Source organism: Apteryx mantelli, chromosome 3 (assembly GCF_036417845.1).
Source record: "Apteryx mantelli isolate bAptMan1 chromosome 3, bAptMan1.hap1, whole genome shotgun sequence".
In the NCBI taxonomy this organism is placed as follows: Eukaryota; Metazoa; Chordata; class Aves; order Apterygiformes; family Apterygidae; genus Apteryx; species Apteryx mantelli.
In genome coordinates, this window is record NC_089980.1 from 25,098,574 (window position 1) to 25,125,357 (window position 26,784).

A 26,784-nucleotide genomic window follows, 5' to 3' on the forward strand; every position below is an offset into this window, starting at 1 on the left:
ATTTTCTCTTGACAGACTATTTTACTACAATTACAGATACTATGTCAAGATAATATGTGTAATTCAATGAATCCAGACAATATTGAATCAAATCAACTATTATTATTTTCCATCTCTCTGAAACTGAACATTCAAGCCATGTGAACTTTCAACGTCACTTGGCACTTTAGAAATACTTCATAAAATACGGCCAGGCCCGAAAACCTATATTCAACTTCTGAATAACTTCCTGACTTTTCAGAAAAGGATCTCACAAACTAGATCTTCAAAAGAATTATATAAATCAGAGATGTTTTTAATTAATTCTGTTAAAGGCGTGTTTATATAAAAGACTTAAAGCCCTGCATATTCCTCTCATTTTCAAAATCCTACATTTTGGAAAGTAAGATGATTAGCCTTAACCCAAATTCTGCCAAAAACATGTCCATACATGACATCCATTCAAAGTTTCAGACTTAAAAAAGGATACGAGATTAATTTAGGACATGAATAAAGGGAGGTACATAATGATAAATTAAAAAACATCAAGATCAATCTTAGTTTTGATGTCTAGAGTTCCTTATCTATTGCTCATTCATATCAAAACATGCCCTGACCCTGTCTTTTCAAAAACGCTCTCCATTGTTCTAATTTTGTTCCCCAAAGAAATATAGCATAAAGCTCTAATTATTTTTCAACAGGTGCCAGTTCAGACCAGGACTCATAACAACTGAGGCAAGTCAAATGATCTACTTGATCAAGTGACCAGAACTGGAAACAAGCAAATCAACTATTTTATTTCTCTCTGCTTTCTGTCAATAGCCAACTAACAGAAGTGATAGTATTCTGAATAAAGCACATGGGTTTGCAATGGTCACTCTGGTCAACAAAGATTTCGCCTTCCACAGTGTAATTTCTCTGGCTCCCATAAGTGATCAAAGTAACCCAGTTTGCTTCAGCAGAGAGACTATGTATAATTAATTGAGTTCATCCACAAGTATTTTGACAGGCTAAGACCAGAATGTTTGCCAAAGCAAACCTTAAAGCATGATGGGAGAAAAAGACTACTGCTATTCTGAGTAACATTCATCAGTAAAGATTAATGAAGAATCTGACAAACGTGCTTTATCTGTTGCAGAGAATATCACAATTGACTAGAAATTCAATAACCATTTCCAAGAAGGATGAACTTTTTACAGGGGTGAAAAATGCATATATTTTGTTAATCCATATTTAGTCTAGCTATATTTAATACTTTTCAATCTCCATTAGTCCTTACCGAAATTTTTGCTACTCTCTTACTTCCCACATCTTCAGGCATAGTAGTATAGAGTATACACTACACTGCATATCAGGTAGCAAAGTAATTTTACCGTCCAACTAACGTGATCTTTCATTCTTTGTGTACTTATGTCTATACTGTATTTTCTCTTACCATGCACAAACAATAAAATTATATTAAATCATTCTATTTAAAATTATTATTGAACCAAAGGAACACACTTCTCCAAAAATCAATTTTGAATCAAATTTATGTCCTTCTCATGCTTAAAAATGGGAACAACTGCAGTCCTTCTTCTATTGGGTGTATGATTAATTATATATCTAAAGCATGTTCATAGTCTCTGTTTACTTTTGGGTGAATCAAAGGTTGATATGAATGAGAAAACCGTAATGTAACCCTCTACAACTAAAACTGTATTTTCACTCTCTTGGCACCTGAGTACAATGAAAGGAAAAACTAATCAGCTTTTACCTGGACCTCTGTTTAAAAAAGTTAGCTTGGGGGTAACAGCCTTCACTGCTGAAGAGCTGCAACATGAAACAAAGAACAGATACTCAAAAGCCAAGGAGATGTACTACATAAATATTTTTTATTCTCAGCCTGGTTTTGGTGTAGCACTAGTGGAGGATAGCTAGATTTTTCTTCTTAGCTCCCATACTCCCAGCAATGACTTAGAAACCACCATAACAGCAGCTACGGGAAAAAGCAATCAAGTAGATGAAAATACTGATCATATATGAGAGAGAAAGGGCCAGAGGAATTTGCATATTAGTCATCATTGGCAAAAATCTATTCATATGGTCCAGAAATTTTTGCCACTTATGGAAAGCAAAGGACTGATACTTTCTAGGACTATACCATCAGTGTGCAGACAGCACTTCCCCTAGGAACAAATTGTCATGCACTGATACAAGCAACATTTTCCTGAAAATTACTTTTTCCTCAGATTCTTCATTTCCTATTCAGAAGGGTCACTCATAGTTATTTTTATGTCATAACAGGTAATTCTTTCATGCTACAGCTTGTGACGCATATTAATCAAGGTTCTTGCCAAATGTAATTAATTTTTCAACATTAGAAAGGCAGTTAAACTTCTAACGACATTTCCCCCCCTCTCTTCATCAACCTATTTTTGGAGCAGAATAAGGCCTGAAGTAAAGACACTTCAGCCTCAGGAACGGAAAACAGCCACAAGCCAAAATGTATTCACAGGAGAGCTATAGGGCAATAAGGTTGTCATCTATGCCCAAAAATACTTTCAAAGACGTAACATGATGTTAAAGTCCCTACCACTCCCTCCTCCAGGTTAAAGTCACATACACTCCTTTGTGTTTGCAGTTACGAGCAGTAAAGGGAAGCAAGTGTATTTTTATGAGTATTGTTACTACTGTAACATTATGATAGTCCAGAAATAGGGACCCAATATTAGCACCCAATTCTTAACAATCCTGGCTTCCTTTATTACTACTAATATCAGACATTTGTGTAAAATTGTATAGAATTTTAATAGAATTGTACAAAACGCATTCTAGTAATATGAATAATGAGTCAAACCTGACCTGCATGATAAATCTAAGTATCAACTGTATTATCTGTATCTAAAAATCTACCTGGACATTTATATTTTACAGACGAAAAAAAAGTATACGTATGCAGATATGTAATACACTGAAGTGTTTTACACTCAAGCAATTACAGGCATTACAAATTCTTTCAACATAAATGGTCAGTATTTGGCAAGCTTACAAACAATGGAAAACTAAGTCTTAAACTAGTAAATAACAATTTAGTGTTTTAAAATAGTTGAGCTACCTTCTCATCCATAATGTGCTACATAATAGCATTTAGACCTAATATTTTGGGCTTATAATACCTATCAATGTACCAAACACCCACTGAATTCAATGTTAAAAAGTGACATTCAATGTTGAAAAAGGACAATGTGAAAAAGGACATCATTACTTCACACAAGCCTGCCTTAAATATAAGTAGGACTTAAAGTATTTGAAAGACTGGACAAAAAAATCTAGGAACGCTCATGTTTTTTCCCTGGCTCTGTACCACATACAATCAGCTAATCAGTTTCAAGTATTTTCCTTTTTAAAACCCAATATCCTAATTTGCATGGATCTCTCATACAGCAATACAACAGAGGAGTATTTTTATATAATTAGAAATTGACTGTATAACCACAAAGCTCGCTTCTGAAGCAAATTCGAGTCTACTTTTTTAAGTTGATAATATTTCAAATTGAAAACATTTCTTTAACTGAAAATTTATATTCTAGGCCAGAAATATGATTAAAGCACAGATTAATCTAGTGCTGAAAAGTTTTAAGCAAAACAAGATTTTGAAATTATATATGTGATAAATTGCTTGCTACAGCAAACTGAGTAATAAACATGCAAAATACATGAAAATCCAAGATGTCTACTGTGAGGTTTCAGATAAAATAGGGTCAATTAGATACATCATCCTTTATTAGGTTTGTCCAGCTGGACAAAATATTAATGCATTTAATGGGACTTTTGTACATCCGCACAGTAGGAATTAGGAAAAATGGTAGTCAGCTCTATTTCTAAAATCCAAGTAAGGTTTCTAGCAAGGAAAAAAACTACCATCAGGCTTTTATCCTTTTTAATAATCTCAGTCTTCCTTTGGCAGACAGTATCTAACATGTTAAAGCTCTAATATTGCTTTTCCCAGAAGAACTAGCCTATAAATAAGTCACTTTATATCTACTGTACATGTTTATTTTTTTCAACTATATATTCATTTATCCTGCATTTTACTGGCTAAACATTTGCTCATCTGTGTTTGAATCACTGCCACATCAGTACCATTAAAATGCTTACACTATTATGGCCTAAAGCCTGGGAGAAATCTCATCAAAATGCCCATTGTCAAAACAGCCCACAGGCATTTCAACCCAACAGGCAATCATATCTTTATACATTGTTCCCCTGTTAACAGGGGACCAGTCTCTACCCCCAAATTAATACAGAGATGGATGACCATTTCAAGGTAAAAAGCAAGTGATGTGTGTCCTCTTACCCATCACTCTCCCAAGCACCACAACTCCCACCTTACACAGCTTCTCAGCATCACCATCACCCAAAAAAGCCAGCCATGACTAGGCAGCTGACTTGTTGCATCTTCATGCTGCTCTGCATTACCCTTGTTGGTCTACCATAGCAATTTGTCTCTGCTCTTACACTTAAAATCATAAGCTCTTCAGAGAGGGCAGTCTTACATGCATATCTGTGAGTGTTCGGTGTTAATCACCCCCTGTGGTTAAGCACTTGTACAGATGATAAAGCTAAACTTCCTTGGGATGTTTTCCACTATTTTCCTGAGGTAGACTGCTAAGCTACAATATTTAAAAAATATGCAAGAATGTAATTTCTTGTTCCCTACATTCCTTCTGATGACATTTGTATCTCATATATCACCTCAAATCTCAAAAGAAATGTTAAAATCATTTTAAGTATGGTTGCAAACAAGACCTTTTTTTGTGATCAGGATACATAAAACATTTCTAAAATTGCTTCAAGCAGCTTTGTGAACATCTGCTTTCACTTTGGTGAGATTAGTTATCTTAAAAGAAAAAAGTATATACAGATACAAAGAAGCATTACCTTCTCTTAGACGTTCCACCACAAAAGTGAATCCAGTAGTTCGCGGATGCAAGACATACTCGTATTTTCGAAGTCCATTCCTTTCAGCAAATTCATTACTGCGGGCTTTGGTATTGGCTAAAGATAAAGGAGAAAACAAGAGGCACCATTTTCTAACAGTGTGCATGCAAGCCAAGAATAAAATTTAATTATTATACAACAGGAACAGTACAACAGCAGTTCACACAGTACCAACGTGCAAAAGCTTCTCAGATGGAAGCAGACCACAAGAGTGTTCTTGGTTAGATATGTTATGGTATGAGGAAGAACAACATGTGGGACTGCAAGAAAGGCCCTTTTACTCTCTCATGTAATCTTAGAAAATAATCAGCAAATCTTTCTTATTTATCAAATGCAATCTGAAACCTATAAATTAACATTTGTTAATAGTTCTTTGTACACCTCAATATCCATTTTCTAGTAAAATGTGTTAACTGGCACAGTAGGGTTTTTTTTTTTTTAACTCAAAAGGCACAATATGCAGTAATGTGTTTGATATTATGTATAGAAATACCTTGAGGTCAATGTTTAACCAAATAAAACTTATTTTGGAAAGAAAATTAAATGGGGGCAAATAGGTAATCAAATATATTATAACAGTATTTTACTTCTTCATTCTGAACTTGACATGTTTTATTCATCAAACTCAGCTGCACATATATATCCTGTTTTAATTTTTCAACCAGCTGCCCTGCGCAGCAACATGCTTGCTACCGCTTGCAGAGTATATGCACGGCATCTGGAAAGCAGTTTGGCTGAACACAGCAAAGCACAGATTTCAACTGTCTGGCAAAAGAAATTCTCTCTAGAGAAAACTGAACAAACGTTTTAAGAACCAATTGCTAACAGAGCCCACTAACGAAATAAGACATAGACACTAAAATGAAAACTTCTGAAGTCAAGTGGAGAGGAAACAATTTGTTCCTTAGTGTGTGCAGTATGTTTCCAAAGTAGCTGCAGTTAACAGGCAAGCTGACCTTGCTGGCTACATTTACTCTTTCACGGTTGGTACTACTGCACCTCATCAAGGGCAAAATGCAAACAGACACATACAATGTTCCCATGGCAACATGAAAATCAATTAACTTATTAAATATGTTATTAACTGATTTTACAGGCTTTTAAAAGAGGAAATCCCAGCAATAAATCTATGGAACAAGATCATTGCTTTAGCAACAAATAACTCTTTTCACACGGAGTTCTTCACTGAAACGTCCACAATTAACCAATTAACAGGGATGAAAGATGAATTAATGAAAAACACATTGCTGCTTTATAATTTAATGGAATTGATTATTTAGTGGTAAATCCTTTCCCTTACAATCATGTTAAGCTTTTCCCATAAAGATTGGATAGCACAAGTGGACAAATCAACATCAGTATTGTTTATTTTGCACCATTGCAACCTTCTTGCGCTTTTTTCCTTAAACTACATGAACTCTGTTTATCAGCAAATGTGGGTCTCTCTCGTAAAGGACCATTTACCTACTAGTAAATGTCACAGCGTATCAGTGTACCAAGTATTTTTTCACTGTAAACAACTGTGACCTGCATAGAAGTATGGTCTTCCATAACCCTTAAAATTTAGTGCACAGTTTTCCCAACCATGTTATTTGGAGAAAAGGAAAATTATTGAAAAATAGTCAAGCAAATGATCCAGCAAAGGAATACAAAATTGTTACATAAAAATTCCAAAATCCATTTACAAATAATATTGATAATGTTTTCATAATATTACCTCTTCAAAAGTGGTGTTAAAATTACAGAATTTGCAAAAAACTAAAATTGCAGTTGGCCATTCTTAACATATTACGTTATGTACGTAACATTAAGTTACATACATAATACTTACATAACTTAAATTTACCTTTCTTTCGACATATGCGTTATGTAGGTCTTTAATCACATGACCAGAATATTTATTTTTTTCTGCTGGACTACAACTTCATTCAATGCAGAAGATGGCTGACTCTTAATCAGTGAAGGAAACTTGCCTTCAGGACCCCTATTTCTTTTATGGCAGAACTTGAAAAGTAAGTCATAACAAGATATGGACTAGCAGAAAAGGAAAGAGGAGTCTGGTAATTATTACATGCTACCCTAAAAAGCTGGATTCTACCTCTGAGACATAACTCTGTTGTACTATTAAGCTCAACCATTTAAACTCTATTTTCTAAGAGATGACACTGACTCCTAAGAGTCTTCCTACAGAAGGTACACAACTCAAGAGCTCCTTTCCAAATTCTGTGGTGGTTCAAGTAACATGCTTTTAAATAAATTTACTGCACAGTCTTTAATTTAATCTGTTGGTTCTTCCAAAAAGTAGAGGAATACTTTCTTCATTTCCTGCATATCCAAATTAGGGTTTCAAGTTGGAACATTTACATCCTGCAAATCAAGCCAATCAAAGCTCTGAGACATGAGGTCCATATAAGTCTACATAATGCTAAGTAGTCTAAAAAAGCTAAACCTTAAGCATATCAAACTGCATACACTAAGCGTGCACTCAAGAACAATTTCTCTGTATGCCTGCTCACTATCGTCTTATTTCAGAAGGGCAACGTGAAAACAAATGCCTTGGTGTTTGTAAAACACCTCTATTTGCACCACAGAAGAGACAAAGAATAAATGGACAGTTCTGTTTTTTGAGAAAGACTTAATTCATGCAACAAAAAAGGTTTGGAACCTTCACTTCACCACTGCCTTCAAAAACAAGCATCTTCAAACTTCCTCTTACTGTACCTCCTTGCACTTGCAAAGAACTCACTATAAACATCTTTAAAGCATCCTCCAAATTTCCCTTTACTACAATGCCTTGTTAAAAATGTGTGAACAGACAGCCACTAGCACACTGGCCAATGCTATTCAATTCCTTCCTGGTATTTCATTTGTTTGCATCCCTCCCTTGCCTTTGAATCATAAATTTTACGTAACAGAGATTGTTCCCTCCCTGTTGTGACCACAGTAAAACAGGATTTGAGAACAAGAATAACACTCCCACCTAATACAATGATCATTGTCATGTCCTGGAGGAATCATCTCCCTATTCCCTTAGCAACAGCTATCAAACCAGAGGTCTTTGTGCTTTAAACTATACTTATTCTAGGAAGTCAGGAAGGTTGACTTTTTTTGATGCTATCCTGAAAGCAAGGCTATGATACGCTTTGACTGTACATAAATGTAAGCATAACGCTCTTCCTCCTACTATGCTCAGCATTTGGAGAAAACAGTACATCATTCTGCTATTACCTATGAACAAATGTATTGCCATCTTATCTGACATAAGCACCTCTGTACCTACTGCTGCTTGGGATCCCTGCGTGAAACAACATCTGTGACTAAGCCTTGCTGTGGAAATTCAGAGTAAGTCTCCTGTTGAGCACTGCGTTCAGCAAACTCAGAAAATGTGGTGTTTCATATTACATCAAACCTAGAGGCTAGACAACTGATCCAGGAAAGAAGAAACCCTTTTTTTTTTTTTTTATCTTCTCCAGTCTGAGGGAATTTGCACAACAAACACCTCTTAAAATGCCTTAATCAGCAGACTAGGCTACACTGCCAGTGTTGCAAAACTTAGGTAGGTGTCTCATCATCCTGTGCAATCAAGACTATAATATTCTTAGGTGAAAGAATAAAAAAAGTGCAAGATAGCTTTGTAAGCCTGATAATGAAAACACTTCCTTAAAAAGAGGAAACATATGTTCTGCTTTTTGCTTCCAACTGACTGTAATGTAAACTGCATAAAGCAATTCTTGAAGCAGGCGCTGGAACTCAACTCAGTGTAGGTCTCCCCACTCCCAAAAGGCCACTCGCATCATTTGGCTAAGGGTAATGCTCCCTCTTGCTTACTGTCTCCAAAAAAGATAATTAAGCATTGCTTTCTAGAAATAAGTATTTTCTTTTTTCCACTGTAATTAAGCCAAAGCAAATCTACCACGCTGACTTTTGCTCATCATTCCAACTAGGTATGTTATGCATTTTATTTTAACTCCTTGGTTCTATTTTCTCCTATAATGAGAAGGAATAAGCAGAATAAACTATTTTTATGGAAAAAAATCAGATATGGTTTCAAAAGTAAAGCAAATTTGAAAGGAAAAAAATGTCCAATAAGATTTCAAATGTTAACATGTACAGTGTAACTAAGGGTGCCTGTTACCTTCACCTCTCAGACAGCTAGAATTGTTTCCCCTTCCTTTAGCTTTATTCACAAAACAGATGAAACATTCCAAGACACAAAAGGAATTCAATCTCAAGTTAAAATGTAGCTATGTGTGTCTTTAAGAGTCACTGAATTGGTACTAGACTGAAATTTAAATTGCTGCCATAAGAACTTCATATGATACAGCACAATTATGAACAAAGTTGGTTTTCACACGGAAATCCTGTAACTATCAGACATGAACTATATCAAAATAGCTAAATACAGACAAATATAAAACTTGCAGAATTACAGTCACTATATATTTTTTTACATTCCTGCCTAGTCTTATTGTTCAGTTTAACAATATCTGACAATGTAACTTTTTTATCTATATGCACTAAATTGTTCTACTCCAAAATTAAATGTACAGTTATTTCAGATTCTTTAGAAAGATACTCCTAAAGAAATATGCACAAAAAAAAAAAGATGCATTCAAGCACTTAAGCTTTATGTTGATATACTGAGAGAAACAGACACATTATCATTTGAAAGCCCACTGATGTCATCTGTGTACTGCATGTTTACTGCTGCACTATCTTGCAGTTCAAAATGACTTCTTCAGTGTAGAGTACTTTAAAGCATACACTGTGATAGAAAATGACAAACATTCACAAATATACACGATATAAGCTGTCTAAATATAATTTATTAGAAGGGGAGAAAATCTATCTAGCAGCTAGAGAGCCTTGACCATAAATGCTTAAACAGTAGCCGCATAACTATTAACACAGGGTGAGTTCGGACAGTCTTTCCCTATTAAGAACTGCCTCGCACTCTCTCTCCTCTGGCTTCCCTCGGACTTGCCTCTCCTCCCTTTGCCTCGCTCAGCTAAGACGTGCTGTATGTCAGAGGATATATTCTTTAGGGCAGTGATAAGCACAACAGTGTAACTGTCAAATTACACAAAAGAACAAGAATTTGAAGAGTTATAGCCATATCCTCTTCCATTTTTTGCTCCCGTGTCACCTTTAGGAAATCATTTGGTCACATTCCTTCCCATCTATTTCAAAATTTGTGTGGGGAAATCCTATTTATCCCATTTATTTAATCCCATTTAAGTTATTGGAGAAGCTCAGAAAGACAGTATTTTCTAGAAGCACCACATTTCAGAATTTCTCTTACAGTGCACAAGAGAAAAATTATGCTAATACTATGCACTTTCTTCATTTCTGAGTTACAGGTTTTTAGGAAGTTAAATTGCTTTTACCCCTGAAAACGAGAAGATAAAGTGAGCACGCATTTTTTTAAAATTAAATTACATTTTTAATTTGTGATCTAGTTTTGAATTAAAACAAATATCTCTAGAATTTGACTTGGAAGAAAGCCTTCAAAAACATAATGCAGTAGAGTCACATTCCACCAGTCTGAGGAGTATTTTGAACCATAATTCCGAGTCCTGTACGCAAGAGAAAAGTTGAGTCTGTGTTACCATTAAACATGTATGCAGTATTAACTCCACTCAAAAGAACAACTTGCATGCTTTTTCCAAATTCAGCACTGTCCAGGCTGATCTGCTTTGCTGGGCTGGACTCAAAAGAACTATGAATTTCCCTCATAATCTTATTGGAATGCTTAATCGGAATGACAACTTAAATACAACTATCCCTGATCAAAACCTGGAGCAGAATAATCCTGTATGAAGACTGAGAATATACTGCCAGCTACTTTTTTTTGCTACTACTAGTGCACCAAAATGTGAATATTAAGTACCGTCTTTTGTTTAATCTGAATTCTGAAAAGAGCAAGCTTGTACTCTCAAGTACTCTCCTATGATACTGGTGCCAGACAGTTGAAGGAATAAATGAGCACTCCAGAAATCTCTCTTTAATAAAATATCCTAATTTATCCATCTATCAGAGATTTGCATATAGAGCATAACAGCTATATTGGTTCAAGACTCCTGCTGAGATCTGGACCTTACCAAGATTTCCTGTTTGTTTTTTAGCTGTTCCTTAAGGAAAAAAGGTCTGTGCAGTCACACTGCCTACCCGCCCCCTTTAACTTTTGAACCAATGCCACCTGCAAACAAAGTTTGTCAAAGAGAAGAGATTCAAGGATAATTAAGCCCTGCAGGAGTTTTATAAAAACTAATGACTAAGTAAAGGCTGGGCTTCCAATAGTAGAAATCATAATCAAGGGAAAAGCTGGCACAGATTCCACGGGTATCTGGTCTGTTAGGTCACTCAGCACAGCATGTAGCCTCTTGCCCAGACAGTAGCAATAAAGATTTGGAGAAGAAATGTCACATGGGCAGAGGAGAAACTGCAGTGAGACTGTGTATAGGGATGCAGACACAAATCTATAGGCAATGAGACTTTAACAGCCCCTGAGGAATACAGCAACTTTTTTTTGTTATTGCTTTCAAAATAATTCCTACAAAGAGTCTTTTAAGGAACACCAAGAAAAACAAGAGAACAAGAAAAATGGTGGATTATATTCTAGTTTCTCAGAAGAATTAGACTTATGCTTGCTTTGTTTTCTTCAGAGCTTCAGAAAGGCTGGCTATATGTTTATCTGCTGGAGGTTCTTTTTAAGCAATTGTAGTAAAATACCTTGATGCTTTTTGCTTCAAGTTTAAAGTATTCTAGAGTGAGATGATGACCAGCCTATACAATTACTACCTCAGACCCTATAGATACAGTCTGCAAATACACTGCTCAGGGTTCATGACATTACTACTTTTTAAATGTATTTATATGGCACCTTTCACTGCAAAGTACTTTACCAACTTTAAGTCAGGCAGTGGCCCATGTATTAATATAACCATGTTTTATATTTGTGACATCTTTCATTCTAGAATACCTGAGAATACTATGTAATTTCTCATAAAGAGGAGTAAATTTATCTATCCTTGTAATGTGGCCACTGAGAGGATAAAAAATGATAGTAGCACAGGGTTCTGTAGCAAATTTTTTTGCAGTGAAGTATATGTAGAGTATTATTTTCAACTTTAAGCACCAGAAGTATTTTGTTATCAGAAGTAATGAGCAGTGTTGGAATTTGGTCAGAAAACAAGATCCCTTGCCTCTATTTTTGCCTCTATGTTCCCTAGGATATTGAGCGACCATTCAGCACAAAACTGTGATTTATTTCTTATTCTAAAAGATAGAACATGAGGTTGCAATCAGTCATGTCAGCAGCATAACAGTTTTCTGAAAATTATTTTTCAAAATGTTACACAAATTACATTATTGTGTTCTATTAGACACTACAAACTTATTGCCTGATCAGGTTTAGCTTGCAAAGGGGTTTTGCCCTGTCTCCTTTGATATTTTAACACGTGTGAGCTACTGTTTCCTATAAAGACAATCAGATAGGGATAGCTATTTACTTGGATAGAAAAAAAAAACAAAAACAGGGAGCATGCCTGCTTGTCTCTATACATCTTATTATGCACAAATGTAGTATCAAGGTGGCATTCAGTACTGACATTAAAGTTAAAATGCTCAACACCGGACAGTTTGAAATGTCAGACACCAGCACGGCTATTTGAGGAAGCAGTGCTCTGTTGTCTTCCCCAGCAGTCCCTTGGTTCCTTCCCACTGTGCTGCTTCCTCTCTTTGCTACACATGCATTTGCATAACTGCTCAATGAATTAGAGGAAGCAATCATGTTTAAAACTACAACTACTACTACTAGCTTTAATCTAGATCAGTTTCTTGATCCGATTTTTTATGAGATAAAACTCTTGTGCCAGCACTCAGGCAAAGAAGTATAAGATGGTTTCTTTCAGCAACACCACCAATCTATGGTGGCTTAAACCAACTTCAAGAACAGCATGGTAAGTATAGTTCTGACATCCATTTGATGCTGTAAGGTTAAAGAATACGTTATACATGCACGAGGAAGGAAAATCAGAATAACAGAAATATCTTCAAAAAAATTTGTCAAAAATCTGTGTTCAGAAATGCTATCAGAGGAATTTTTAATGTTAAGTGAAGTCTTGCCTGTATGAATTTCTTAGTTGATGGTATCAACAACATATATTTAAATTTAGGCTATGTTCTTTGTACCAGTTACAACAGTGGTGAGACACCTTCCGCTTCCTTAACAAATTCAGTACCGCTTCCTTAACGAATTCAGCATTTGAGTTGAGAGCATCCCCCCTACTGCTTTTGGAGCTAATGGAATGAAGTAAGCAGCGCAAGTGTTCACACACTGTTGTGGTCTCAGTTCTTGGCCGATTCTTCTTTTTTTAAACTACAGTACAGAACTTCTTCAGTTCTTTAAAATCTGTTGTCTCTGAGGAATACTGGGAGGGTTTAGAAGGTGTAAATAATTAATGGAATAAATGATGAACATTCTAATTTTTGTAACAACCTTTTGCTGGAAACATCTGTTCAGAAAGTGAGTGTGACCTAGGAAGGAGCCTCCTGACTCCATTAATAAAATTAGGTTTTCATCTCATAATTCTGAGCTAGCAGAGAACAGTTGTTCATGAATTCAAAGAAAAAAAAAATTTTAAGTGAGATAACAATTTCTGCCCTCCTTGCTAATTTTAGATACAAAATAACTAATTCAACAAGAGATGTCATGTAAAGCAGTCCACAAATGTTCAGTGAAGCTATCCTCCTTTTAGAAGGCTGATCAGGTGATGACAACTCCCTAGCATCTGAATACTGTACTTATCCATTTTTACAGATATCATGAATACAGCAGAGAAGATAGCACACATTAGTTATTTTTATACTGTATCTAGTATTTACTGATCTGGCACTGCAATAAAGTATGATTTGAGAAAAATTGCAAAGCAAAATATAGTGAAAATCTTTAAAATAATCTAAAAGGTGAAAGTCTAATTGTATCATTTTTATGATGCTTATCAAATCATGCTGCAGGCATGCAGAACTGTAGAACATTCATAAAATGCTTTCTTTTATTGGCACTTGACTCTTCTTCAACACTGATTAGCAGCTTGCTACTAGATGTCATACCTGTATTAAAGCAGATAATTTGTTAAGAATTAAGCCAATCCTATACTCCTAACTCCAAACTACAATACTAAATTTAGTATTATAATAACTTTGACATTAGTTTGGGCAAGCTACTTTTTCTTTAAGAGACAGAAACAGACTGTTTACATGGCCTAAGGAACGAGTATCTCCATTTTCTCCCCTTAAAACATTAAGCATGAAATATAATGAAATCATTAGCTCTTATCTTCCGTCACTCTTCCATAGTTCCGAAATGATTTTGCACTGTTCACCCCAATCATGTGGTAAATGGAAACATACAAGTGATTTATTATAGGCCTTGGAACCTACTTCCTTCTATACGATGTACCTGGCACTCATACGACACCGACCAATATAAAGCTATTTCAATCATCAGATTCTTCTGAAACACAACTGTTTAGTTCAGGAAGACTGGTTAAACCTCTGAATGAAATTATGCTTGTGCCTCTCAAAAATATCAGCACATTTGATTATTAACTACAGTTTCTACTGTCCATGAGAATCCAGTCTTGCTGCTGCATTGGACTTTTCTGAACTATTTCCACAAAGAAAAAAAATTCCCCCTTGATCATTCCAAGAGGAGACAAGTGTAACCTACCTGTGAGATCAGTTCCTTCAGGAAAGATGAGGAGTTGTAGCGGTTCATGAATGTCGCAGAAATAATCCAGCATTTTTTCAAAATGACTCTTGTCATCTTCCCATTTTCTCTGAATGAAAATAAAGGCGGCAACCTGCATCGCCCAGCCTGAAGTTAAAAATACACCTTTAGTAACATTTCATTCTGATACTTACATACTGATTGTTACTCCAAAATGTTTTATAAATTGTGTTGGACAAAACATTTTATTTACTGCTCAACTGTCCTCACCTCTGATTGAAGAGCGTTTGGTAACTTTGTAAAAGGATTTTTGGACACAAAGCAAAGAATGCAGAATCTAAATAAATTTGAAATGGCTACATTTTTGCAAAATTCAAGTTACCAGATTTAGTAAAGCTTTCTAGAGAGCAAGAATAGGGCCAGTGTTTTCATGAAATGATCTGAAGTATTTAAAACCATGGCCCTCAATATAATATCCTTAATCACTGCAACACTGATTTGCTCAAGGAACAAGTCTGCCCTTATGGATAAACATCTCAGAAATGCGCTGTGGGATTAAAAAAAGCTGCATTATATATATGGATAGTTGCCTTCAGAAGTGCTTGGAAACTATGTGTTGTGCAGAAAATATGCATTGCTTCAAGGGCTTTATTATGTATAACTTCTTATAATTTTCATGAAGTTGTTTTTTACACTTGATTATAGAAAAATTTTAAGTATATCCTTTTGTTCATACACAAATTCTGGGACAACTGCGAAGATTTACAGCTTAACATCAAACTGACAATATAATGCATTTAAATAAATGTGATTGATGCAGTAATACTTAAAGTCTACAGCTCAGGGGTCACACACAATAATCTTTAATGAACATTCCTGTCTTTTTTGGCACAATTACATATACTATCTCATATGATACCGGAAGTTCTGTCCACTAGTTCAGACAGCAGGACAAAAAAAAAAAAAATCAGAGCTCTGGCTTCACCAGATGCCCACAATGCTCCCTTCTTAAACTAGGCTCAGAGATAGGTGTGACATTCACTTATCACCGTACTTGGCTAGTTCATATTGCATCAGAAAACCTGCAGATAGATTTTCCACATCAACGAGAAAACACCACAGTTTCCCATCGTCTTCATCACTCATCATTGTTCTCAAAGTCTGTTTTTCCTTTGCTGGTGACTTAAATCATGTTATTCTGGCACTTTACTTCAGCTCATCTTTATGGGGATTCCTGTTTTGTTCTAGACAATAAGTTACAAGGAGCACATGCTAGAAAATAACTTACAAATGTCACCAATTTTTATATTAACTTCATAAGTAAGTCAGCCCGGATAACACATTAACCAAGCTGCGTAATCTCTCCTATACTGGATAGAAACATTGATCGCACTGTTAAAGATTTGTCAACTATATTGTGGGGTGGATACTTTTCATTTTTAAATCAAGCAAACAGATGGAGCGTGCATAACTAACATGCTTTTGGTGATCTGGACCTAAATGAGTCTCAGATATCCAGATAACTGAATACTTAAATCAGTCATATGATTTAAGAAAGAAACACTCAAAATGCAGTCTCAGCAAATGTTTTAAAATTTGTACATTGTGTTTGTTAAAAACTCTCCGCAAATAAAACTAAACTTTGATCACAAAGTTTTTATGTGCATCTATGCACATATCATGCATCCATATCTGCAGCGTCAAGAAGTATCAGTATAGCTTTATCAGTAAAGGCTATCAGTCAACTGATACAAGTATTTAAACAAGTCATTTGGAGGAAAAATTAAAAGGTCGATTTTAAAGGAACTGAAAAATATTTCACATAATTTAACCATGCTCTGTTCTGGCATTTAACCACATCCTATTGTTACAATACCTTTAATACTTCAACTATGCAAACCCAACATTTTAAACTGAACCAATCAGGGCTTCATTTTCATACTTGACATTCTGTTAGTATAAATATAACACCTTTTCATACCCAAATGGTGCCAAAGATATTCCATTTGGTTGTTCTAGAAGATACCTCACCTGAAATCAAATTCTTAAAAATGGGGATGGCAAAGGAAAAAAGACCTCTAAGCAGAAACAGAAATCCCTATAAATCAAATACTATTTACAACTTTGACAACATAGCAAACTCAGTGGGACTGAGTGGAAAAATACCTAGGTATCAGGAAAGTTTTGCTGTGGTTCTGGAGTTTTCCACTCATTCTTACATTACAGCCTAAACTTTTTGTATGTTTTAAGTACTCTAAATTAGTTTATTAATTATTATTATTATTAATAATACTGGTAGTTCCCCTAAATTAGTTTATGTAAAAACTGTACTGCGCTAAACCGTTTTATTAGTTTGTATCACACTGAGTTTTGAAATAAGTTCATCAGGCCTAAATTATTCAAACTTGACTTCTCATTGCAGCAGCGTGTGCAGGTGGGAGGAAGGGAAACTAGAAGTAAAATAAATGCTCATGTGGAAGCCTGCTGATACTTTATCAGTTCAGCATCTCCTTAAGATGATCTTGGTCTACACTAGTTCAGAAGCACTGAAAAAAACCCTCATTTCCAGATTCCACTCTCTTCACTGCTTTTCTCAAGGCAGCACAAGGCTTTACATGAGATGGAAGCTTGCACAATAAACTCTTTCTAGTAATCCTTCTTTGATAGTGCTGCAAACATCAAGTTACAAAACAGCCTTATCTACTGTTGCTTTTGTCACCATTGTTTTACCTGCCTAAATTACCTTGAAGCAGAGGATATATGCAGTCGTTTCCCATTCCCATCCCCTAAATGGTAATGCTACATATAGGCTATGCAAAATCAAAGAGTGGCAGTAATGTAAGGACAGCAAGGTGTCAGGGAGGAGGAAGCATAAAAGAGAGAAGGAAGGGAGTTGGGAAGTATTTGGTTTTTAAATAAACAATAGGTTTGATCTTATAACCTTTCTAATTCATAACATCCAGGGTTCAGGAAGAATATTTCTATTTTGAAGTGTATCTGATGAGATAAAATAGTCCTGACTGCTCAAATAAGAAGGGATGACCTAATGGTCAGTTGACTAAGAGTAAGGAGCCCAGGTTTTCTTCCTCACTTACCCTAGCACAGCAGACTGAACCAAACAGTTTTACCATCAGTGAAAGAATCTTCCACATTTGTTTGGCTTTAAGGCTTCCAGCGGAAGGCAACACAAATGTGAATTACCGCCTTCAGTCAAAATCCTAGTCCACACCTCGACGGCGGAGAATGCCTGCTGTTTACAGGTCTAACCATTCCACCAGATTTCAAACAACAGAGGAAACCAGCACAGGCTTGCAGACACAGGACTTCAAATGGACAAAGTGAAAGCAGGCTCTCTCTGGTTTCCATGCTAAAGTGTGTCTGTATTGGGCTGCTGGAAAAACAACACACAACAAGTCTGAGGCATGACGTGGGATCCAAATGGGAATGGATAGAGAAACAGGAAGAATTCAATAAAGCCATGGGCAAAGTGAAAGCTTTTGCTAATCAGCAACATTTACAAATAAGCAGAAGAAGGAAGTACCTTCTCATTTGCAGCCAGCAGTGAGACATGCTATTCAGTTAATTATTATTAAGTTTAGGTCAACATATTGTCCAACAAAAGTAATTACATTTTGCTCTTTCGCACAGTGTTTTTTGTTTTCTGAAAGCTGCTGGGCAAGGGGAATTTTCCCAGTCAAAAAAAAAAAAAAAAGACAGCATTTACTTGCCTGGGAAAAAAAGGCTGTCTTGATTTGATGATTCTTGAGAAATCATTAATTAGGAAAACATGGAGAGCAAAGAAACATTGAAGCTAAAGAAATGATAGCAATGCAATACCATTTCCTTCCTAAACTAGTCTTCTTGTAGGACCTGACATTTCTGACACCTAACATTACCTGAAAAAGTATACAAAAGCATCAGACTGCACAACTCTTGTTCAGATTTTGAAAATGGTTATCAGCACAAACTTATTGGATAGAGTAGCTAGCCACGCTGACCTTCTACTCAACTTTTTGAAACTGAAAAGATCAACAATGCAGCTTCGTATCTCAAGTAACACATACACGTTAATGGTAGGTATTCCACACTTCAATAAGGCTTTATCAGGACAAAATTGTACACAGAGAATACAACACTTACACAAAAAGGAAAGCCTGTTATTGAACTAGAGAAATGTGATGTACATAAGAATTCCCTTGCTGCCTTGGGGAGAAAGCAAATTATAGCCTATGCAGTTTGAGTATTTGCAGCATTGTACTAAAAACGTTAGTTGCAAGCATAAGGCTTTTTAAATTCAAAAACCCTGCACTTTTATTTCCCCATCCCAAAATTCTTTAAAAGAAAATTATACTTCATGAGCTGAAATTTCATAAGCTCATTTTCATTGCAAAGATAATTTGGGAGTAAGCAGATAGTAAGGATGGAGGTGGCAGTGAAGAGAAGGGAGAAAGAGATGAGTTGTGCAAAAAGCCTTTGTTTGGATTCATATCACAGTTTTACATACATTTCTGTATGTATCTCAGAATAAAATATAATTGCTTTCTCAAAAAATTTCCATATCTCTATTATAGAAACATGGCTGATATTGAAAGCAAGCATACACACATCAAAAAAATAGTATCTGTGCATTTCCTATAGCAAAGCACCAGAAGAGCTAACAATACTAAACCACTAAAAAAAAAAAAAAAAAAAAAAGATAAATGATTCAGAACTACAAAACTACAAAACCAAGCAGCAAACTAAAAGGCCTAACCATGAGATCTCCTTATTACACTCATTCATACTCCCTCTTTTCTTCTATTTGTTAGTCACTGGTTTTTCATATCCAAAATTCACTGGGCCAAAAATAAAGGCATTATTCTGTGTGCCTGTACTCAGAAGGGACCTGGTCCGGATCAAGGCTCTTGATGCAACAGTGAAACAGACGTCTAGACTTAATACGGGAAATCATTTGGAAGTGCATGATCCCTCTGCATACAATATAATTGTGTCCATTAACAGCTTGTTATTCAAAATGTCTCACTGCCTAAAATATTTACAAGGCAACTATCAGGTAATGCTGAATACTCTTTATTTTAAAGATTTGTAGATAATGAAAAGATGTTAGCACATGACACAGGAGTTAAAATTACTATGTACACACTTCAAGATTTGATCTGTACAGAGTGCTAAACAGATTTTTGAAAAGTCAATTCAAATTAGTCATTTTACTGTTTCTTCTGGATAGTTTTATGTCTAATTACCCAAATCAAATTAAAAATAAAATATTTTTAAAATTTAATGCAATGGTTTAAGCACATAAACTAGGAATATAATTAAAGAAATGCTCCTTGAAATAAACTTGTAAAGCACAGTCTCTGCTCCCAGCTAATGTTTTTTTTACCACGCTCATCTCTAACAACGTAGTTAATAGGGGTATAATGAATTGAACTACTATTATCTAATCTGGTCCATTCCTTCAGCAAATTAACACTAAACAACTAGCTGAGAAATAAAAATGAATAAATGCAGATTCACAGCAGCACCCCTCATTTTACAGTGAAGCAGCTGATTTGATCTTTAAGGTATCTATTTGACACCTGTATGCTTTCAGTATTTCCTTGCCCTATCAGACTCAGAACACCACTTGAACCTGTATTATTTTTATGGTTGCATTCAGTTTGTTTGGACTACACGTTTTATACACGTAAATACAGCATAGTCTACTTTTTACTTGGACAGAGTAGTCATCTTTTCCCATGCATGTGAAACTTAAATTTTTTTCTTACTAAAACAGTTTAAAGTGAACAAGCAGCAATGTTAAGAACATTGAATTTTCAGGCAGCTTAAGAAAAAGATTCTGATTTTGCTCTGATCGGCTTTACGTTTGACTTCCCCTTAGTTATTGTCTATTTGTTTCAGTACCAAAATACTCTAATTTTTATATTTATGTAAGTCACATTCACATATTAACACTTTCTATATTCCCTTTCCTCTTGTGGGAAAATACAGCGTGTGCTATTAGAAACCTCTGCTTTAAGTTGGTATTTATATATAATATAATCAGAAGCTTCAAACAATGTTTATAATATGAGATTTACTTCTCAGGAAGACAAAGCCACAAAGTGTCACAAAGCTGCCAGATCCAGTAGCCTACGTCTTAACTGCAAAAATTTAAATGTGAGACCTCCCAGAAAGATATTCTACTGAAGAACAGGTAGCTCTCAGCCAATTCACACACAAAAATGTGTGAAAGTGTATAGGAAAAAATTGTGACAGTAGTATTACCGTATATGTATATAAAACACCCGAGCAGAGGCATACATACTCATGGAAAGGCTTCTGTCAATATTCTCCTTAATCATGGATCAGAAACCTCTTATTTGGACACTTCACACTCAGATATTTATTCCTTGTTTCCTAAATTATATCATTTTTATTTAATATGAACAATCAGATGATCTATAACTCTACCACTGTATTAGTGTTCCTTACACAAAATCTTTGCACTAGAATGCTATAAAAACTGTTAAGAAAGCATTAAGCCTATTCAGTATAAAATCAATCTTAAAATATGACTTAAAATTTGATTTGACATACAGTGTAAACTCAGGATCACATAGCACAACTTAAAACTAAAGCAAACTAAAGCAGAAGCTTTAAACCTCTAGGATAGCAGGAAAGTTGCATTTTAAAATGCATTAATACAATGAGACAGTGCATGAAAACCTAGGTATTAAGAAGGATGAGTCTTGTCCTATACATATCTGAAAAAATGACGTCATTCCAGAATCTCCAAAGGTGGAAAGGAAACAACCTGTGGTTGTTACATCATGGGGAAGAGCAGACAGGCACAACTAAAATGAAAGACCTGAATAAATACATCTGGAAAAGACAGTGCAAGTCTCTCTCATGGATGCATCATCTTTAGTGCAAGTCAGAACTGGTGAGAGCCCAATCTTTCTCTTCATACCTCAATACCTTCTCCTTTGGCCTGCTTCCTCTTCAGATGCACCATTGCCTTACGGGAGGACTGTGAAAGCAGAGCGCAAAAAGACTGGGGACTCGCGGCCTAAAGAGAGAGCGGAAGAGGATTCACGTCTCTGGCTGCACCTCTGCCCTGCGGTCCCCCACCGGAGGAGTTCCTTGCCCTGCAGGCGCAGGCTGAGGCACGCCAGGACACAGCCAGGAGAGCTGTGCAAAAGGGGCAGAGAAAACCCTTAGTCCCGAGTAACTCGGCCTGAAGATTTGAACCCTACAGATGCAGCATAATACAGTGCTAAAAGCAGAGGAATTTAAGTTAGGAAAATATGCAGTCCTAATTCTGCAGTATTTGTTATGTAAGCTTGGACAAAGTAACTACCCTCTTCATCACTTGTCATTTGTAAAACGGGGAGAACAGTTAGCATTTGATCTCATGATTTCGATGTGTTTTTTGGAGAGGCGAGGGGGTCAGAGAGAGACTGGAGCCCTAATTATATAGAAAGGATAAGGAAACCGTTCATGGAAGGTAGGTTAGTATATATTCTTTTTCTGACAGAGACTGGAGAATTCCTGTGGTATACATCTGAAAATCTTCCTACGTCTTTTCTGGAGAATCCAACAAAGAAAAGAGCCAAGTTGGGAAACAGACTATTTTTCCACAAAAAAGACATGTACAGTTACAGGCAAATTAAGCTGCCTTTTGCTTCAAAGTATAATCCTTCCTTCACGCATATTTAAAACTAATAGAATTTCTTTTTCAAGAAAGTCTTGCATATCTGCCTTCACCACGAACAAATGTTACAATAACAATTGTGCTTTCCATTACAGAGCATATTTTTCAACTTCCACTTTAAAAATCATCCAGGATAACAACTCTAAGGTAATTAAGTCTGGCAGCTCATAATTGAATTGCTAGAAGACAAAATGTCACAGCTCCTCAAAACTCTTATTTCAGCCTATTTTATCATAACAAAGATACTTGAGACATAAGCTATCCTAGAAAGTTCAGTAGGTTACGCTTTTAATTTTTAAACCAATATCCTCTATTGATAGGAATTTTAATGCAGATCCAACTATAACCTGAACAAAGACACTTTATGCGGCAGTATTTATATCCCTACCTTCAGAAGTAGCTGTAGCAGCAGAAGTGCTTTCAGGCCACTATAAATGCATACAGATTTGCCCCAGTGTGCTGCTTTAACTATACACCAATTGAGTTAAGTGCTAAAATTTTCTAGGCTTAGCTACACCAATATTTTACTTCAAGGTAGCTGATCCATCATAACTGTCGGTGTGCATGCTCTTAGCCCATGGCAAATGCAGGATAATTTGAGTTATTTTGTCCTGCTTCATTGAAAACTAAGATGACTCAAATTACTTTAAATTTGCTTCGGGCTAAACTTGCACACATGGACAGCTATAATGGATCAACCGACATGCGGTAAAATATTGGTGGGGCGAAGCCCAGCGCTGAAATAGATCAGTAGCCCTTTTCCTTCCCCGCAGCACTTAACGCAATGAGGGCCGAACCAGAGCTGAGCTTTTGAGAGCTCAAAGCACTCCAGCGAGCACTCAAGTGAAAAACAACTAGTGAGCTCCTGCATCTTGCTGTCTGTAAGAGCAGTGTGAGCAATACAATAACTTGAATACAAAGATCAAGAGTTGCACAGTTTACTCAGTTAACGTTGCTCCTAATTACTCTAGTTTTGCTAGCTTTGCTTATTCTTCTGTTTCGCCTTTTATCACCTTGTCCTTTCCTGACTTGTTCCCACCCCACCTTCCCCCTTCCCAGTCAGCTCCAATCATAATTCCCGGGTTTCAGCAGTCTCAGAGAGCCTTCTTCAAAATGGCAAGTCTTTCCAGACACGTCCATCAACAGTGCTTGCAGCACCTACCTACTTTACGTTTGTGAACTGAACTGCTGTGCTATTTATCTTTTCCATCTGCATTAGGCAAAACTAGTTGGAATATTATCTCATGTAGCAGCCATATACTGACACTAACCCCTTTGGTCACCCTCTCTCATTTTTCTCCCCCTTCTTCTGAGAATTCTCAAATTAAACCCACATTTTAATTTTTTTTTCAGGTAGGTGTTGAGACACTTTCAACTACTTCCCTAAAATCCAGGTTTTACTGCAAGCCCATCAGTTATTAAAATCCTGCTTAAAACAATTAACACACATCAGTTGTCAATTATTAAAATACATTGCTAATTCCAGTGAAACTTACTGGTTCATACCAAGACAAGACTTTTACAAATGAAACTTCCAAGAGAAAAATAAAAAAGATGCAACTAACTTCTAGGCATTAGACAATCGGACATCAGATAGTACCATGTATTTTCCTTGGTACCTCATACAGCAGTTTGTATTTTGTAGCATATGCTGAATACAATTGCATAATAATCTGTATCACTTCCTATGCTATTCATTTTTAATTGAGAACAGGTGAGAATATAAGCTGTACATGTCTATTACAAGTGCTTTAGAGAAGTCCTATCTGGTTCAACTACACAGGAAACTGTCAAAGATATGAGAAATTCTCCTTGAAACCTAACCCTGCAGAAGGGCTCGGTGGTTTCTGATGATGTCATATGAGAAACTACAGCAACAGCTAAAGAACAGAGCAGGGCTCCCTTGAGACTCCAACTTTGGCAAGTTGCACTGAAATGCTGCAAGATTATTTCTGAAACTGAGATTACTGAAATTTAATACTGCTTTTTGAAAACTGTACTGCACACAATTCATCATGCCAAAGCTATGATTCCAGGAAGAAAGGACCATCTGCTTTGGTTTGGTTTGTGTTTTTTTTTTTAAGGTTCGTCCTTAATCAATTTAAAGTTTTTTGATATGCTGGAATGCTAAGAATTAATAACTTAAGAACTAGATAAGTGACTCAATGCTTCTCACTGAGGCACTGTCTCCTGTGATTTTATTTATACCTAAATTGAAAATAACTGCCTATTTGCAATACATAGTCATATACCCTTATGCTTTTCACCTGTAAAGGAGATGACAAGGACTCTGGAGCTAGTTCCATTCCCAAGCTTTGCCCTTCCCCTACCATACCAAATGGATCAGTATAATCTCTCACAGACCTATTTTTACACAACTAGGATAGTACTTATGACAAAATAGGTACAATGCTTAATACCTGCAAGGTTTTCAGACACATGGAAATGAAAGGGGTGCATAACAAATCTTTTATTACTCCTAATTTTAAATTAAATACTTGAAAAAATAACCTTCAAAGGATCAGAGGAATTAAGGCTGTAAATTCATCTAATATTTTTCTCAAACTCAAAGCAAGATTAATCATTACATAAAGGTTTATTAGAAGTTACATTTAGCCGATACGTCAATACTTCTGTAGTCCCATACGTTTGATCAGCTACAAGTGATTCATATAAATATATGAAAATATGAAACTGAAAAACATGATGAAAGTAGTTGTTCTAATTTCCAGAAATATTATACCCTAGTGATCAACATATAAAGTAACAATATCTGCAATGCACTGAAACTGTCCAGCTCATTTTCAAGTTATTTTCTGGCCTTTAAAAGTTTATAAAATAGACAAAGCTTTTATGTAAAAAACCCAGGACTGTTTAACAAACAACAACAAAATCCTGCAAACATCTGCTAAAGGTCTATCACACAACACGGCAGGGCCGTTAGAGACAAGTAGGAGAAATTCTGCTCTTCCTGATTAGACTCAGGGTTATCCTCTTTGGACACTATTTCCTACCATGTTACTGCCCCATCAAACTTCAAATGGATTCACAATGAAATTTTCCTCTCTCCACCTCCATTTAAGCCAAGAGTCTCGCTTTCCAACTGTCCCCTAATTATGAGGCTATAGAGAATATTTTATTTTTGCAAGGTTCTGGCACTCAGATGCAGGCTGACTAAACAAGGAGGCTTGTGTTTCTAAACCCTCTTTTTAGTTACACTGTGCTAGAATAGAAGCTGATCATTCACAATTTTAAGACCACCAAATGACAGCTTGGCTTAAGGACACAGTTTAACCAAATTCCTCTCCTGTAATTAGTAAACTGTTAATCTCACGCTATTAAAAAATAAGCTATAACACATGACATTGCAATCTAAGTACCCACACCCCATATATTTTGGAGGATATTTAGGGATCTGGCATATATAACTATAGTGGTTTATAACATTACAGATTCAGGCATCCGCTCCACTTCACTGCCAGAAATTGCCATCCTGTAACAGAAACAACAGAAGTAAATGTCTGTCTGTGCCACCTCTACCACTGCAGTCCCCACTGCGGAGTATAAGCCCAGAATTTCATTAGTGGCTTAAGCTACTATCTCAGACCATGAGCAAGAATGTCATTAGCGGCTGGTAACATTAACCTGCCACAGCTATATCTGCCTGAACCCACTCAAATCTATTATACAGGCATACCTCATTTTATTGTGCTTCGCTTTATTGCGCTTCGCAGATAGTGCATTTTTTTACAAATTGAAGGTTTGTGGCAACCCTGCGTCAAGCAAGTCTATCGGCACCATTTTTCCAACAGCATGTGCTCACTTCATGTCTCTGTGTCACATTTTGGTAATTCTCACAATATTTCAAACTTTTTCATTATTATTATATCTGTTATGGTGATCTGTGATCAGTGATCTTTGGTGTTACTGTTGTAATTGTTTTGGGGCATCACGAACCGTGCCCCTATAAGACAGCAAACTTAATTGATAAATGTTGCATGTGTTGTGACTGCTCCACCGACCGGCTGTTCTCCCATCTCTCTCCTTCTCCTCAGGCCTCCCTATTCCCTGAGACACAACAATATTGAAATTAGGGCAATTAATAACCCTACAATGGCCTCTAAGTGTTCAAGTGAAAGGAAGAGTCGCACGTCTCACTTTAAATCAAAAGCTAGAAATGATGAAGCCTAGTGAGGAAGGCATGTCGAAAGCTGAGATAAGCCGAAAGCTCGGCCTCTTGCGCCAAACAGCTGAGTTGTGAATGCAAAGGAAAAGGTCTTGAAGGAAATTCAAAGTGCTACTCCAGTGAACACATGAACGGTAAGAAAGCGAAACAGCCTTATTGCTGATATGGAGAAAGTTTTAGTGGTCTGGATAGAAGATCAAACCAGCC

The 26,784-nt window shown here is 36.1% G+C and overlaps 1 protein-coding gene across 2 annotated transcripts in view; it reads right to left on the reverse strand.

Annotated features, from left to right (window-relative positions):
* The window catches only part of LCLAT1 (lysocardiolipin acyltransferase 1), a 127,783-nt gene that overhangs the window by 49,052 nt on the left and 51,947 nt on the right, over positions 1 to 26,784 (reverse strand). For both annotated transcript variants that reach the window (XM_067292959.1, XM_067292960.1), the window contains 2 exons: positions 14,696 to 14,842; positions 4,903 to 5,019 (listed from right to left, as the gene is read on the reverse strand). In XM_067292959.1, the coding sequence (XP_067149060.1) occupies positions 4,903 to 5,019; positions 14,696 to 14,842 (264 nt within the window). The remainder of the gene's footprint in view (positions 1 to 4,902; positions 5,020 to 14,695; positions 14,843 to 26,784) is intronic.